The sequence below is a fragment of the Hyaena hyaena genome, unplaced genomic scaffold (assembly GCF_003009895.1).
Source record: "Hyaena hyaena isolate Hyena2069 unplaced genomic scaffold, ASM300989v1 scaffold_25, whole genome shotgun sequence".
NCBI lineage: Eukaryota > Metazoa > Chordata > Mammalia > Carnivora > Hyaenidae > Hyaena > Hyaena hyaena.
In genome coordinates this window covers 1,721,021-1,737,140 of record NW_024080657.1, presented here as the reverse complement: position 1 = coordinate 1,737,140, position 16,120 = coordinate 1,721,021, and the positions used below count along the sequence as shown (strand labels likewise).

The 16,120-nt window shown below is 43.1% G+C and overlaps 1 protein-coding gene across 1 annotated transcript in view; it reads right to left on the bottom strand.

Annotated features, from left to right (window-relative positions):
• CTNNBL1 (catenin beta like 1) overlaps positions 1-15,263 on the bottom strand; it is a 162,568-nt gene extending 147,305 nt beyond the window's left edge. The window contains exon 1 of the mRNA XM_039227069.1: positions 15,148-15,263. Within this exon, the coding sequence (XP_039083000.1) occupies positions 15,148-15,177 (30 nt within the window). The 5' untranslated portion in view covers positions 15,178-15,263. The remainder of the gene's footprint in view (positions 1-15,147) is intronic.
• Between the last annotated feature and the right edge of the window lie 857 nt (positions 15,264-16,120).

Sequence of the window (16,120 nt, the reverse complement as noted above, 5' to 3'; positions counted from 1 at the left end):
CTCTCTCCTAGAAATAAATAAAAAAAAAAAAAAAAAAAAGAATTTCCCAGGGTTGCTTCTAGGATAAAATAGAATAACACATATGAATCAAACAGCACAATGCCTGGCTCTTAGTGGGCTGGTAGTTCCCTGCCCTTTGGTTTGTTTTTTTCTTTTGGTGTGGTGGCAGAGGGAGGTAAAAACACATATCCTTATATTTCACTAAAAGTATGACAATTTCCAAAAGCTCCTTTATGAGTTACTTTTTATTTACTTCAAATCAGGACCATACTATCCCTATAAGTAAGCCTTTTCCCCCATAAACACAATCTGTCAATTGAAGGCAAATCTGCCATTAATGTAGAGGCAATATATCAAGTCCAACCGCACCCACCCCGTTAGGCTGGGTGTCAGGCTTCTGAGGAAAGCTTTACTCACTGTACTCAGCAATTGAAAAGTTCACATGGTCAGAAGTGCCTCTGCCTCACACAAGGTGAACCATGTGTCAAAATTGCTTTTTTAATTGAAGTAAGACTTCTTCACCCTCTTGCTGTCACACCTAGCACGTGGGGCCTGGTATCAGACAACCAGACTCCATCTTGCTGTAATGATGGTTTTGAGCACACAGAGGGGGTAGGAGCAAAACTACTAATGTAAACAAAATGTTTAATCTTCTAATTATGGGACAGGCTCCAAGAAGATGGAAAGTGATTTGCAATCTTCATTATGGAGCCTGCATGCAGCCACTGGCACAAGTCATGTCAGCCAGAAGGCAGACCCCATCCCTTCTCCTCCCACTGAGCCTTCTGTGTCCTTGTAAGTTCTGTGAGGATAAAAGAAATCTTTGGCTGAGAGAGAGAGGGAGGGAGGGAGGGAGAGAGAGAGAGAGAGGAGAGTCACAATTTGTCTCCCCAAGTTCATTATGCTGAATGAGGTATCAGGATCCCCAGTAAGAAGCCAAGGAGATAATATTCAGTGACTTTACATTGGCAGATTGAGCAGCCTGAGGGCCCTTGAAACTCAACAGTCTTGTAGAAACTGCCCAGCTCAGGTGATGCTTAAGCAATTCTTTTCATTTGCTGAGAAGTCCCTTGTCAGTGGTAGGAAATGCAGTGCGATTAGGGTGGTGCCCACCTACAGCACCTTTGGTCAGAAGGAAATCTGCTCCTCTGCAGATATGCTGGTACCACTGCTAATTTGTGTTATCTCTGCCCATTCAGATCTCTGTGCTAACTCAGGAGAAAAAGTCCCTGCCAACCAAGTCTGACAGGTCTGAAGGCAGAACTCCCACTGGAGAATCAGGAGAGAAAGCAGAGGCAGGCAATTATTTCCTTTCATTAGAGAGGGTTCTTTTAAAGTTTGTTTGGTTGGTTGTTTTTTTGGTTTTTTTTTTCAATTCTGAAAACAAAAAGTAGCCATTCACAGCCATAGCTCACTGCAGTCACTTCCACAACTGGCAGAAGCTGAAATTTCCCCTTAAGCCAACCAGAAAGAGCTGTGCCCCTTTAATTACCCGCTGTAATGTACAAGCAGACGTGGCGAGGACAGCCACAGCAGATCTGGGCAAAGCAGCACTGATATTTAATCATCAGTCCGGACCATCTGCAACTGTTTTGCAGAAGCACATAAAGTTTATGGATTCCAAAGCTTCCTACAAGTTACCAGGTGCTGAAGGTCAGCTGCATTGTCCTCAGGTCCACAGGGGCTCCTTTCTCCATTCTCTCCAGGCCAGGGTGCTCAACAAAAGGCACCATGCCCACATTTGCTGTGCCAAAGCCTGGCATGAGGAAAGCGTTGCTTCTTGATTAAGCCAGAACACAGATTAAATGTTTAGAACTAGGAGATTCAGAAAAACACCTAGCAGGAAAGCAATTATCCTAGGGAGAGCACAGCTTCAGCTCCGGCCCTCTGCAGCACAAAGGTGAGTTCTGCCCACTTTGCACATCTCAGCCGGCCAGACAGCTCCCCCCCAGTCTAGTTTACATGCTGAGGACACAGTGATCTTTTCAAACAGAAACCAAATTGTGTCACTCCACAGCTTAAGACCCCTAATGGCTTCCCATTGTCCTGACAATAAAATCTAAACATGTTAGGGTTCCCCCACCTCCCCAGAGCCGACCTCTGTCTGTCCTTGTTTCCATGTCTCTTTCTCATTTACCACGCTCTGGCTGCCCTCCTCAAACATGACAAGCTTGTCCCCACCTTAGGGCTTTTGTTCTGGTTTTCCCTAGGCCCATCTTGCTCTTCCAACAGCTCCATAGAGCTGAATCTTTCTCATCATTCAGTTCTCATTTCAAATGTTATCTCCTCAGAGAGGCCTTCCAGAACCTTCTATGCTCCCCCATCACTCTATTATATCAGTCCATTTCCCCTCTTCATATCCATATTTGAAACTACCTTGGTTTTGTGTGTGTAGTATTTGTTTGTTTGTGTGGGTGTTCTTATTTATTTGTATTTTTCTTGTTTGTCTGCCTTGCCTCCCTGGATAAAAGTTCCATAAAGCCAAGGGATTGCAAATGTCTTGCGCATCTCTATTCCCAGTATCTAGTATAACAACTTCCATTTTGTAGGCATTTAATAAGTATCTGTTAAATAATTAAAGAAAGGTTCAATATGGATCACAAATCTAAATGAAATTTACTAAGCCTCAAAAATCTACAGTGGCTCCCAGCCTGACAGCCAGCATGTGTCACAATGCCTTAGAAACACTGGTTGGTTCTTCGTCAACCCCTGGTGAATGATCAGGAAACAATGGCAAAGACAAGATTAAGTTGAACTTGTAGACGCTCGAAGTTGCAGAATTTCAAAACCTGCAAGCCTCTCAAGTAGAGTCTTGCCCACAGGATGATCAGATGGGCTAGCAATGCTGATTACCAATGGGCTGAGGCCGAAGGCTGGGTCTTGCAGGTCCAGCAGGGGCGCCTGGGTGGCTGAGGCCGTTAAGTGTCCAACTTCAGCTCAGGTCATGATGAACTCTCATGGTTCGTGAGTTCAAGCCCCACGTAGGGCTTTATGTGGACAGCTCAGAGCCCGGAGCCTGCTTCAGATTCTGTCTCTCTCTCTCTCTGCCCCTCCCCCACTTGTACTCTCTCTCAAAAGTAAATAAACACTAAAAAAAATTTTTTTTTTTTTTAATTAAAAAAGGTCCAGCAAAGGAGGGTATAGCATATGAGGCAACCCAAGTCCCCAACAAGCCAGAATCTTTCTGGAAGCAGCAGCAGTTGGGAGCCAGAGAGCAGATGTATATACCTGGGAGGGGAGGGAAGGAGAAAAGAAGAAATGAGAGATAGAGCCAAGAGCCAAGCACAAGACAGGGGCAGAGGCTTGGAGAGGTCAGGAACAAGCACACTGAGTGACAGGTACCTGGTACATTTTAAATTTCATGGGCAGGTGGGTGTGTGGATTTAGATGTAAGAACTTAAAGATAAATTTAAGATAAAGATTAAGATGTAAAGAAGCTTAAAGATAAAGTGTCAAGGCCAGCAGAAAGGTAAATGGCTCCCCTCTGAAAAGATAAGCAGCCATGAAGGAAAGGCGCATTTCACAGAAGGGCCACATTAAGCTTCTGTTTGTAAGTGCTAGTTTCTCTTGAAAGACTCATGATTAGTGGGCACTAGTAATTGCTCAGGTATTCTTCAGTTCAAGATGGTAGGCAGAGAGATCCAGAAGAAATGCTGGATGAAAAATGAAGACAAATTACACTGATATGATCATTAGTATTAGTTACAGACTTCAGTAACTAAGAGCCCTAAAATGTTACAGGCCGGCCATCCAAAGATGACCACGAATGGTTCACTGATCCAACAGCTTCAGCTTCTCAGGACACCATGAAAAGAGCACAAAGGGCCTCGGAGGTTAGATTGTATCTTATTTTATCCTATCAAACAGCACCACTAAGGAGTAACAGCTGACACCAAAGAGAAGAAAAACTGTATAAAGACAGGCACAAGAACTCACAATCTCTCTGCAACACGGAGTGTTTTAATACAGGAGTAACAACTTTCCACACCTCAAGAGATCATAAGAGAAATCTGGGCACAATTAACATGTGTTCATATTAATGACCCTAAGACAACAGTATGACCAATTGAGAATGGTGAGAATGTTTATGTTTTAGAAAGAACTCCACACAAAATGAAAATTCAAGTTTTAAAACTTGAACTCCATTCTATCATCAAGCACGTGGGATCGTAACGCAAGTCACCTTCCCTCCTGTGCCGTGCCCTCCCCACCGGGAGAAGAGGGAGCTCTAGCACTCCACTTGGAAGTCTCTGCTCTCTGGAAAGTCTGTCTAGGAGGACACCACAATTTCAAAAGACACCAGATAAAAGAGGAGTTAGTGCAATTCAATATAACTCATACCACCTTTTTAATTGTTTAATATTTATTTATGTATTTATTTATTGAGAGAAAGAGAGAGAGAGAGAGAGAGAGAGAGAGAGAGAGAGAAGCTCAAGCAGGCTCCATGCTGTCAGAGCAGAGCCCCATGTGGGGCTTCATTTCACAACCTGTGAGATCATGACCTGAGCCAAAATCACGAGTCAGATGCCTAACTGACTGAGCCACTCAGGCTGAGCTTCCTTTTTTAAAATGGTGATATGAAGGGCACCTCATGGCTCAGTCAGATGAGTATCTGATTCCTGATTTTGGCCAAGGTCATGATCTCACGGGCCGTGAGATCAAGCCCCACTGGGCATGGAATCTGTTTAAGATTCTCTCTCTTCCTCTCCCTCTGCCCCTCTGTACTCTCGCTCGCGTGCGCGCATGCTCTCTCTCAAAAGTAAGAAAATAAATAAAATAAAAAGAAACCTCAACGTGGGTTTCTTCCCATGACAACCCCCAATTCACCAACGGTGATGTTGTTTTCCTATCCTTCACTGCTGAGTGTCAGCGAGTTCTGTTGAACTTCTGGCATTTCTACCTCCCTCTGCCCAACAGTTACTCTTGGCCAGAGCCCCCAGTCCATGTTTCAGCTTCTCTGTCAATAATTATGTAGCCTTGAAAGCTCAGCTTTCCCTTATCATTAATATGAGAGGCTATTAGCTGTTCCCATGGAAGTATTAATGTTTGAAGAGGCCAGTAAAAGATAACAGGACAAACTCTAGCTACAATTCTTTTATTTTTACCCAAATCTGCAAAGAAAATAGCATTCCAACATGATAGATACACGAGAAGACTGACTGTTACTGTTTAAGTTTACAAAAATCCCAAAAATAATTTTAACTCAGTTGCTTTTAACTGGAGAGATGGGAGGCCAAATAAAAGACATAATCCTCAATTTTATGTGTTAACAAAACGAACACATAAATAATGCCAAACAAAGTGTTCCATAACCAAGCATACCTGCTTTGGGAATATAGTCAGACACATTCAGAGAGAAGCATCATAACACTCTCTGCTTGATTTAAAGTCCTTCTTGGTTCAGTCAATGGCTCTGGACATTACTAGGGAGCTGATGGGAAGTCAAAGGAGCCCAAGCAGATAATCTGCTCACAGGCAACTGATCATCTGAAATGAGTTGAGATGAAAATGCACTGCGGTAGTCTCCCTAGGTCTTTCACTGAACTTGGTATGAAGATAATCTAGGTTCTATTTACCAACCCACAATAGAGATGGAGTTTTAAAGTTCAACGCAACACCTTTTCAGATCAGTCACTCCTAGAATGCTGCAGAAAAGAAAATGGCTTTGAAGCATTCAGATAAAATACTAGAATCAAACAGCTGACTCCAGAGCAAGGAAGAGAATCTCAGCTATACCTTCTCCTAACTCCAATTTCTCGATGACTATATAAGACTCAGACCAAAACAACCACCTCCTTTAGGAACCTTGTGGGGGTGGGGAAGGAAAGGAAGGAAGGAAGAAAGGGAGGGAGGGAGGGAGGGAGGGAGGGAGAGGGGGAGAGAGAGGGAGAGGGAGAGGGAGAGAGAGAGAGAGAGAGAGAGAGAAAGAAAGAAAGAAAGAAAGAAAGAAAGAAAGAAAGAAAGAAAGAGAAAGCAATAATTTGTAAATGAGATTTCTGGCACTACAAAAAGGGAACACTGAGATATCTCAGCAATATTAAAGAGAGACGGGGAAAAGAATTGCTGTGTTGATGACATAATTCTTGATATCAATGACTGCTAACTGTGGCAGAGTAGGGTTGTGTTTTAATCTATTGAGAACAGTTCTACACTGTGGCATGTGTGGGTGACAAACTGTTCTCATTTCCTTTTATAGCACTCTAAACCTTAATCTCCAAGGGACCAATGACCTTGGGAATACTGAGGCAGCTTTGTAGAATTCAAAAAAACATTTTTTCTTTTCCTATAGCATGTGTGTTGCTTGTGATTATACCAATAATTAAAAATCAACAGCCAACAATTACTGGGCACTTATGTGTCAGGCACTATACTCCTTAGCACTACCCACCCTTATTTAATCCTATCTTTTAAAAAAGATCGTAAAATGGAGTTTTGTTTTCCTACTGGTGGGCAGATACACTATTGTAAAATCTCCATTTTAAAGTTGAAGCCCTGAGACTTAAAGAGGCTAATAACTGACCCAAGTTCACACGGCCAGCAAACAGCAGAGGCGGGATTCAAACACAGGTAGTCTGACCCCAAGTGAGTGTTCATTCATTCACTACTCTAACACCTCATGGGCACACTCACAGGGCACATGCTTTGAATTATTTTCTCCAGCCATTCACATTCTCCAATGCAGTCATTTTTACATTTGTAAACTTCTCTATTGGGGTAAGCTTTATAAATCCAATCCCCCCTATTTATGTATGTATGCATGTATGTATGTATGTATTTAAGTAAGCTCTGTGTATGTATGTATGTATGGATGGATGTATTTAAGTAAGCTCTGCGCCCAACATGGGGCTCAAACTCACAACCCTGAGATCAAGAGCTCCACTGACTGGACCCGCCAGGTGTCCCTCTATCCCCCAATTTAAACAACACCTAGTGAGAGACTGCAGAAAGATATGACTGTCTTCAAGTTCACCACCAAAATTAGGCATCTCAATAAAACCCACCTCCAAGGAAGCTGAAACAGGTAGAACGGAAGTCTATGACCAGGGAAAACAGTTCTGTCGGCCTGTGAAGAAAATAAACCCACACTCACTGTACCACTACAAGATTCACAAAAATAAAAAGACCAACTAGAAAGCTACTTACGTGACAAAGTCCCAAGGGTCTAAACTACAACGGTGGCAGCTGAAATAGAAAGGAAGGAATAGAGAGAAGACTGAAGAAGCAACACTTTCTCTGCAGAGCTTTCCCAACAGCAGAGATGCTCCTGCCCATGCCATCTAATTTTGTTCGTTCTCCTAGAACAGCAATGACACGGTGTAATGGATCATCAGTTTTCAAATCTGTGGGATGCCCCCCCCCCACCTTAGATGGCAAGCTAGGTGAGCAAGGACTATGTGGCTTAAACACTTTCAGATCCTAACACTTTCCTGACTCCTAAGAAAGGAGCTACACCTCTTTGTTCATAAGATCTTATGACCTGTGAGGAAAAGAACCTTGTCTTTCACCTTTGAGAAATCTCTCCAAGGCTTCTTTAAAATCTGTTGAACAGAGACACCCCTGACTAAAATGCAAAATCGGGGGTAGGTGGTGGGGCAGGGGAAGAAATACAGAAAGTCATGTGATACCAGAACATCTGGTCAGAACGTTCCAAAGACACATGAAATCTAGACCGGGGCTAATGAGCTACCACTTATCTACATCGAGGTGCTGAAAGACCGAAGAAGGGATGAGTTCACCTAGGATGAAGAATAGGACTATAGAATCAAATTCCAATGAAAAGTCAAGAGCAATGAGGCTCAAGAAAATCTTTGGCAGAGGGTATTGGCAACATTCAAGAATGTAGATCTTAGACATTCTAGAAAACAAGTGACCAGTACTCTCAAAAATGTCAAGATCATACAAGAAAACAAAAATGACAATTAAATGCAATGTGGGATCCTGGATAGGATCCTGGAACAGGAAAGGGGCATTAGTGGAAAATACTAATGGCGTCTGAATTAAGTCTGTAGTTCAGTTACTGGCATATGAAGGTCAATTTCCTGATTTTGATCATGGTCCTATGGTTACAAAGGATGTTAACTTTAGGGGCTGCTGGGTGAGGAGTATACGGAAACTCAAACTCTCTTGACTATTTCTGCAAGTTTCTGTAAATTTAACATTATTTCAAAATAAAACTTTTAGGGGCACCTGGGTGGCTCAGTTGGATGAGCATCTGACTCTAGGTTTCAGCTCACGTCATGATCTCACTGTTTTTGTGAGTCTGAGCCCCACGTCAGGTTCTGTGCTGGCAGCATGGAGCCAGCCTGGGATTCTCTCTTTCCGTTTCCCTCTGCCCCTCTCCTGTTCGCATCCAGTCACTGTGTCTTTCAAAATAAATAAACTTTAAAAAATAAAAAAAAAATAAAAACTTTGCAAAATGTAGGTTTTGCAGCAAAAGAGATGATAAGGAAGAGGACAATTCAGAAACCGAAGCAACATACTTGCGTCAAACGTTCTTGAAGTCTAACACGAAAGCAAAGACATACAAGTCAGCAAGCAAACAAGCTATTAGAACAAAAGTTTTCCCAAAGAGGGAAATAACTAGAGCATATTTGAAGGTATGTACCGGTTCACTCACCCAATCATTAAACAACCATTCTTTAGGCGTCAATTATGGGTGAGACACCATGCTAGGTGCTGGTCTAAGTCAACGGTCTAGTGTACAAGAAGGCACATAAAGAGGTGTTTTGTGAGTATGAAGAGAATACACTGGGAAGAAAAAGGATGAGAAAGTTGCAAAGAGAGGAAATGAACTTAAGAAAAACATCACTCGGGAGATGAAACAGAAAACACTCTGAAATGGGAATATCGATGAAAACAGCTCTTTAGCTGTTGTTTATAGTCCCACTACTAACAAAAGTCAACTCCGAAAGCCCTAGCCTAAACTGTCATGCAAAAAAAAAAAGCCTATTTCACAATGCTGTAAAACAACATCATGATCAGGATAATATTCTCAGGGCTGTAGGTAAAACAGGGCACCACAGAATGAGCACGTGTGCTCAGGCTTCCAAAATGCTTCTTACATCCGCACCATCAACAAAAACGACAACAGGAAAACTCAATTACAAACTACAACACTACCATATGGAGAAAGAGGCAGATGATAAGAAATACAAATGATAAGCACAGGGGGAAAAATGCCTGTTACAGCAGACTTGAACACTTTGTATACCTACTAGATTAACGAGAAAAAATTAAATTGTGACAACCAGTAGTATCGAGATTGTGGTAAAACCGGACACGCACCCTGTTAGTACTGTAAACTGATAAGAGAACAATTCCATTGAGCACGGGAGCACTAGGGGTTTCTTAACGTACTTGCAGTTGACGGACACCATCACCTGCCACTCCCCTCCATTTACTCCACGCTCTGAATATCTCACCCCCGTGCTTCTGCTCTCACTAGTCCTACCAAGGTGACTCCCCTCAGCCTCCTTCGCTGCCCACAGAACTCCTATCATTCATCGCGGCTGAGACTGCAACATGCCCCTTTTCTTCAGTGACCACCTCCAATCCAGCCCATGAATACGTCCCTTCTCCAGGCATTATCCACCCGTTCCTTCCATCATGCTCCCATAATCCTTTTTTCACACTGTTTGCTGTTGAAATATCTGTCTCATTCCTTAAATTATCAATTCTTTAAAGTCCACTTCCATGTCTTCATAATTTCTGTACATGTAATAAGTTAGCACGGGGGATGGCACACGGTAATTTCTAATGGCAGGTGGGAGGGGGGAAATGCCGCACAAATAAAGAAGTTCACTGCTCTAGTATCAAGAACGAAAACCTGAAAACCAAATAATTATAAACAAGTCTTCTAATTACAAAGGAACAACTGAGGGGAAAATAGTCGGTCTATCACTCTAGCAAAAAGTATGAAAACACTAAAAGTAACATGAGGACTATGTAGAAACACAGAAAATATTTCTGGCAGTGTTAAAAAGACAGAATACAAAACAGCATACACACAATGATTATAGTCATGCAGCATATGAGAACTGTGGGAACATAAAAATACTTGTTAGATTAGGGTACTTTTCCTTTCTTCAAACACTTTCTTTTAAACTGTCAGTGTACTGTCATTAAAATTTTTTCACTTCAAAAGAAAGAAATAAGGGGAAAGGAGCAAGATTATGAATTCCCATAAGCTTCTACAATCCAAGGAAATGCTATGATATTACGGATAGGTAACAAGGGAGTGGGTGTCCGCAGTACTGCTAAAACCGAGGGTCCCTGACCCCAATCTGCCTCAAAGAGAACACTTCCCAAGTCACAAAGCAAGCCATTCCCACTGAGCCAAGTGGCCCTAAATGTGAATCCTTTACTGCAAAACTTTGAAGGGAAGAACTTTTCCCAGGCATCTGTGGAATTAGTATTAATGAGAATGCCCTGAAGTTCATATACGCGCCTATGCAGCGGAAACTTCTCAGCCAAGGAACTGCTGGGCACACTTCTTGATGAGATGTCTAAGCCTGAAGGCATCAAAAAAGTACATTTCCATATTGGGAACATAACTGGCTTCCTCTGTGAGACTTCCTCCACCACCTCCTGTCCACACTGTAATTCTCCTGTCTTCTTAAATGAATAGTTAACATATGTCAAGGATATAAGGCATATACTCAGGCACTTACTGCCTAGCTCTATTACCAGCAGAACCAAGCTCAGCAGAAAATTAGAATCTTCCCACCAAGCTGCCCCAAAAATGAAATTCAGGAAGCACCCAAAAAAAGATTAAAATACTTTTAATAAACATTTCTTGACATTACGTATTTTCCTTACTTACCTTAATCGCTTAATTCCAGGAAAGGAAACAAGTAGAATTCTTATAGCTCAAGTCCTTCACTTTACAGGTGGTTTAAAAAGAGAAAAAAGTGATATAGAGAGAGGGGAAGTGATTTGTCCTGTGTCACCCAGATAACTAATGATAAAGGGAGGATTAAAACTCAAATCTCCCAGATTTTCAGCCCTGATTCATTCTCCTACATCAAGCCTTTTTATCCCTTGAAACTCTAGAGCTCTTGGCCTAAATAATTAGTATCACAGAATTTAAAGTTGGCAGGGACCTCAGAGACACACTTAATCCCTTCATTAGGCACATGAGGAAACTGAGGCCCAGAAAGATTAAGTGATTTGCTCTCCGTATCTTGGATGGCAGGGAGTAAGTATAACTTAAGCTCAAAAATCTGCAAACTAACGGCTATGAGCAGGAGGAGAATCTCAGCTGGGTAAAATTTTAAAAGGGATGTAGATCATTCTAGACCAGGGAGAGGTTTGAAAATGTAATCCCTGGACCTTCTGCTTCAGCATCACCTGGGATCTTGGTAGAAATGCAAATTCTGGGGCGCCTGGGTGGCTCAGTCGGTTGGGCATCCAACTTCAGCTCAGGTGATGATCTCGCAGTTTGTGGGTTCAAGCCCCTCGTCTGGCTCTGTGCTGACAGCTCAGAGGCTGGAGCCTGCTTCCAATTCTGTGTCTCCCCTCTCTCTGCTCCTCCCCCACTCACGCTCTGTCTCTGCCTCTCAAAAATGAAAGAACATTAAAAAAAAAATAGATATGCAAATTCTGGGGCGCCTGGGTAGCTCAGTCAGTTGGGTATCTGACTTCGGCTCAAGTCATGATCTCACAGCTCAGGCATCCGAGCCCCGCGTCTGGCTCTATGCTGACAGCTCAAAGCCTGGAGCCTGCTTCGGACTCTGTGTCTCCCTCTCTCTCTGCCCCTCCCCTGCTCATGCTCTGTCTCTCTCTCAAAAATAAGTAACATTAAAAAAAAATTTTTTTTTAAGAAATGCGAATTCTAAGTTCCCACAGGAGACACTGATTCAAACTCTACGGGTGGGGCAATGTTCAAATCACACAATGTGTCCCTGAGAAACAAACTTCAGTGGTCACACTGAGTCCACTTTGTAAATCATAACTATAATCAACAGCACTTAAATTTTCCCACACTGCATTCTTCTATATGCATACCATACTTCAATTTTTAAAGTTTTTAAAAATCTGAAAACAAAATGGAAAACTAGAATTGGATGTTCATTCAGTTCCAGTTCTGGCTCCGTCTCTTCCTGACTGTCCTTGAACACGTAACTGATCTCTCTAGCTCAAGTTTTCTTTTCCATAAAACAGGCATAACACTCCCCTCAAAGGGTGTGTTGAGAATTAAAGGTAAGAAGTCATCAGGAAGCACTTGAGCCCAGCCTTGGGCACAGAGGAGGCAGCCGTACAACACAGTTATTAGGAGCCTCAGCTACGAGGTAGCTGCTTTTTCACTCCTCAGTCCCCTCATCTGTACAGCAAGGGTTAAAAACAGTACCTTCTTCACAGGGTTGTTATAAAGACTTTGAGAGATCATGCAGGTAAGTAATGCATCTTTCATATCTATAAAATGTTACTGTTTGCAAAGAGCTTTTGCATCCATTAATTCAAATGATCCTCACACATTTCCACAAGAGGATGGGTGCGTTTGATTGATTATGGACTAGATTCCAGACTGTACCATCTTTTAGAAACAAGAAGAGTGTAGAGCAATCTTAGAGAAGGGAAAGTGCATGCATGAACAGTGCCTGTGGGGAATGAACAGGGTTGAAAATAAGATCAGGATTCTGGTTTCAAGATGCCTCTCCCCTAGCCCACAACCTCAGGGAAGTGCTTTACCAGAATGGGGCTCCCTTTCTCTCTTAAACAAGTGGGCTGCATTAGGTTATCTGTAACATCTCTCCAAATAAAACTCGAATTCCTTATCACGGCCTCCAGGAAGGCCTACATAGTCTGTCGTCTGCCTACATCTCGTATCCCATCATCTACCATTCTCCTCCCGCATCGTGTTTCATCGTGTTCCAGCTACATCAATCCTCTTCCTGGTATTCTAACAGGCTACACCAGCTTCTACCTTACAGTCCCCATAGCTGCTCTTCCTTCTGCCTCCATCATTCTACCCTTTTACATGATTGGCTCCTTCTCAACCTTTCGCCCTTTTAATATCCGTTCCTCAGAGACCACATAGGTCCCGTCTCCTACGGCCAGGGGCTATTTTCTTCAGCAGTTAGCAGCACTGCCAAATAAAAATATACTGAAAGCCACAAATGAGCCACATATATAACTCTAAATTTTCTAGTAATCACATTTAAAAAGTTTTCAATAAGGTAACATTTAATAACATATTTTCTTTAAGACTCTATATCTAAAGCATTATTTCAACATGGAATCAATATAAAAATTACTATGTTTTCATACTAAATCTTGGAAATCCAATGTGTACTTTACATATAAAGCAGATCTCAATAACAAGCAGACACATTTCAAGTGTTGCGTAGTCAAGGGCGCCCAGTAGCTACCATAACAAACTGTTCTACCATATACCCTGCTTACCCTTCAAAGCACCTATCTGTTTGTCTACACATTATCTTGCTACTTCCCCACCAGACTACAGGCTCCACAAAAGCAAGAACTTTGTCTGTTGCGTTCAAGGTTGTACAGTCTGAGGATTAGGTGCTTTATACAGAAGGTGTTCAATAAATGCTTTTGGGCAAATGAATGAACCTCTCCTAGCTTCAATATCCTGAGTCAATGGACTAGCCATTCTACAACTACATACCACCACTCATTTCCTTTCTTCTTTCTTGTTCAATAACTGTCTTAAAAAGACATATCTCTTGGCTATTTATCTCCCATTGCTTATGAGTTCTTTTCTACGATGTCTAGAGTCTTCAAGGTCCAGGCTCTGTATATTGGCTGAGGGAGTGGCATGAATGTAATTGCTAACACTTACTGAACCTTCACACTTTGACAAGCATTGGCCTGAGCACTGCACAACAGGCTTATGCGGTAGGTACCATCTTTGCCCCATTTACAAATAAGGAAACCAAGGCACAGAGAGATTAAGTATTTTGTTCAAGGTTACAGCAGCTGGTTAATAGCAAAACAGAGATTCCAAGGAACATGCATGCAGCTCCAGACTCATGGCTCTTAATCACCTATACTCTACTACAGAGCTGCCCAGTGGAAATAAAGGTCAATTATATATGTAATTTTAATAAGCACACTAAAAGGCTAGCAACTACATTAAAAAATAAACAGAAACAGGTAACATTTTGTTTTAAATATAATTTTAATTTGCCTATTACCCATAATGTGATTAATCAACATAATCCATAATTAAGGTAATTGGTTTGATCAATAAGATCACAGAATCAGTTTTAAAATGTTATTTCTCATATGAATCTTCAAAATTCAGTGTGACTTTACACTTAGCGTGCTTTCCAATTCATACTAGCTCCGTTTCAAGTGTTTAATAGCCACATGGACAACTACAAGAGGCCTCTTTAGGAAGTCAAAGGGGGGGGGGGGGGAACCTTTGAACTGGGAGCCAGGAGACCTCAGCTCTAATCCCAGCTCTTACTTCTTGAATGACTCTGGAAAAGTCCTTTCTGCCCTCTGGGCCACTGTCTCCCACCAAATCGCCTGAGCAGGGAAAACAGGAAGATTCCTAGGGTCCCATCCCTTGCTAGAATCCCAAACACCTCCCAACAACGGCAGTTAACATGGGTACAGCTTTTACACTTTAAAATCAGCTTTCACATCCAATAGTTAATGCAGTCCTCAAACAACCCTACCAGGTAGTTACTGCCGTGTGCGTTTTATATATACAAAAACTAAGGCTCAAAGACGGCAAAATGACTTGTCCAAAAGCCACATGGCTGGTCAGTGGAGAAGCCGGATGCAGGAAAGACCGGGGCCCTCCCACCACCACCACCACCACCACCACCTCAATGACTGGGGGACAAGAGAGAGTTGAAGGAAGATGGTTGTTAAATGGTCCGGGGCCTTCAGAAGAGTCGAAGGGAGCCAGGCCACGGCGCAGGGGTGGGTGAGAAGAGGCCCAGACTGGAGTTGAGAAGAAAGGGGCTGGGCTCTAAGAAGGGATGAACTGAAAGGGCCCAGGAAAGTCTCGGGGGAGTGAAGTGAAAAAGAGGAGCCGGAGGCATGAGAAGTGAGGGGACCCGGGCCGGGGACAGGGGTGAGAGGAGGTGAGATGCAGGGGCTCTGGTCCCTTGACCACGGAAACCCTGTCGGGTGAGGGGACGGGCCGCGGGCCCTCCTCGTCCTACATACCTGGTAGCTCAGAAGTTCACCCACGTCCATGGTTTCGGGCCCAGCCAACACCTGCTACTGGGGTTCCCTCCACTCACGCCCAAACCGCGGCCCCCGCCGCAGAGGCTCCGGCCACACTGCCGTAAAGCGCAGAGAGCGGGCCGCAGAGCCAATGAGCTAAAAGTGCTAGTGACACGCAAGCCGGCCACACTGCGGTAAAAGGCAACGCCACCGTAAAGCGCGCTGCATTTGCGACGGTACTGCTTCCGCCCGGAGCCTGGAGGGGGCGGGGAAAGGGGGCGGAGCCTTGAAGGGGGCGGGGCGGTGAGAGAAAAGACCGGAAGGAACCAAGATTTATTGGGCGCCCCCTATGTGCAGAGCGGAATGCTGCGTGTTTCACAGGTGCTCTCCTTCCAGTGACCTAGCCAATTTTATCCTTGTTTCACAGATAAGGAAACTGAGGCATAGAAATGCACTATCCAATTCTATACCCACTAACCACATGTGGCTGCTGAGAGCTTGAAGTACGGCTAGTCTGAATTGAAATGTGCCATAAATGTAAGTAAGATACACACTGGATTTCTATGACATGTTGATTACATGTTGAAATTGTATTTTGAATATATTGAGTCAAACAAAATATAAAATTAATTCACCACTTTTTTTTAATTTTTTTAAATATTTATGTATTCTTGAGCGAGCGAGAGAGAATGTATACGGTAGAGAGGCAGAGAGAGAGGGAGACACAGAATCGGAAGCAGGCTCCAGTCCTGAGCTGTCAGCACATAACCCACGTGTCAGCACATATCCCCCATGCGGGCCTCGAACCCACGAACCGTGAGATCAAGACCTGAGCCAAAGTCGGACACTTAACCGACTGAGCCACCCAGGTGCCCCAATTCACCACTTCTTAACCATGGTTAGTAGAAAAATGTAAATTACCTATGCGGTTCTCTTTGTGACCCCTTTTGTATTTTTTTGGACAGTGCTGGCT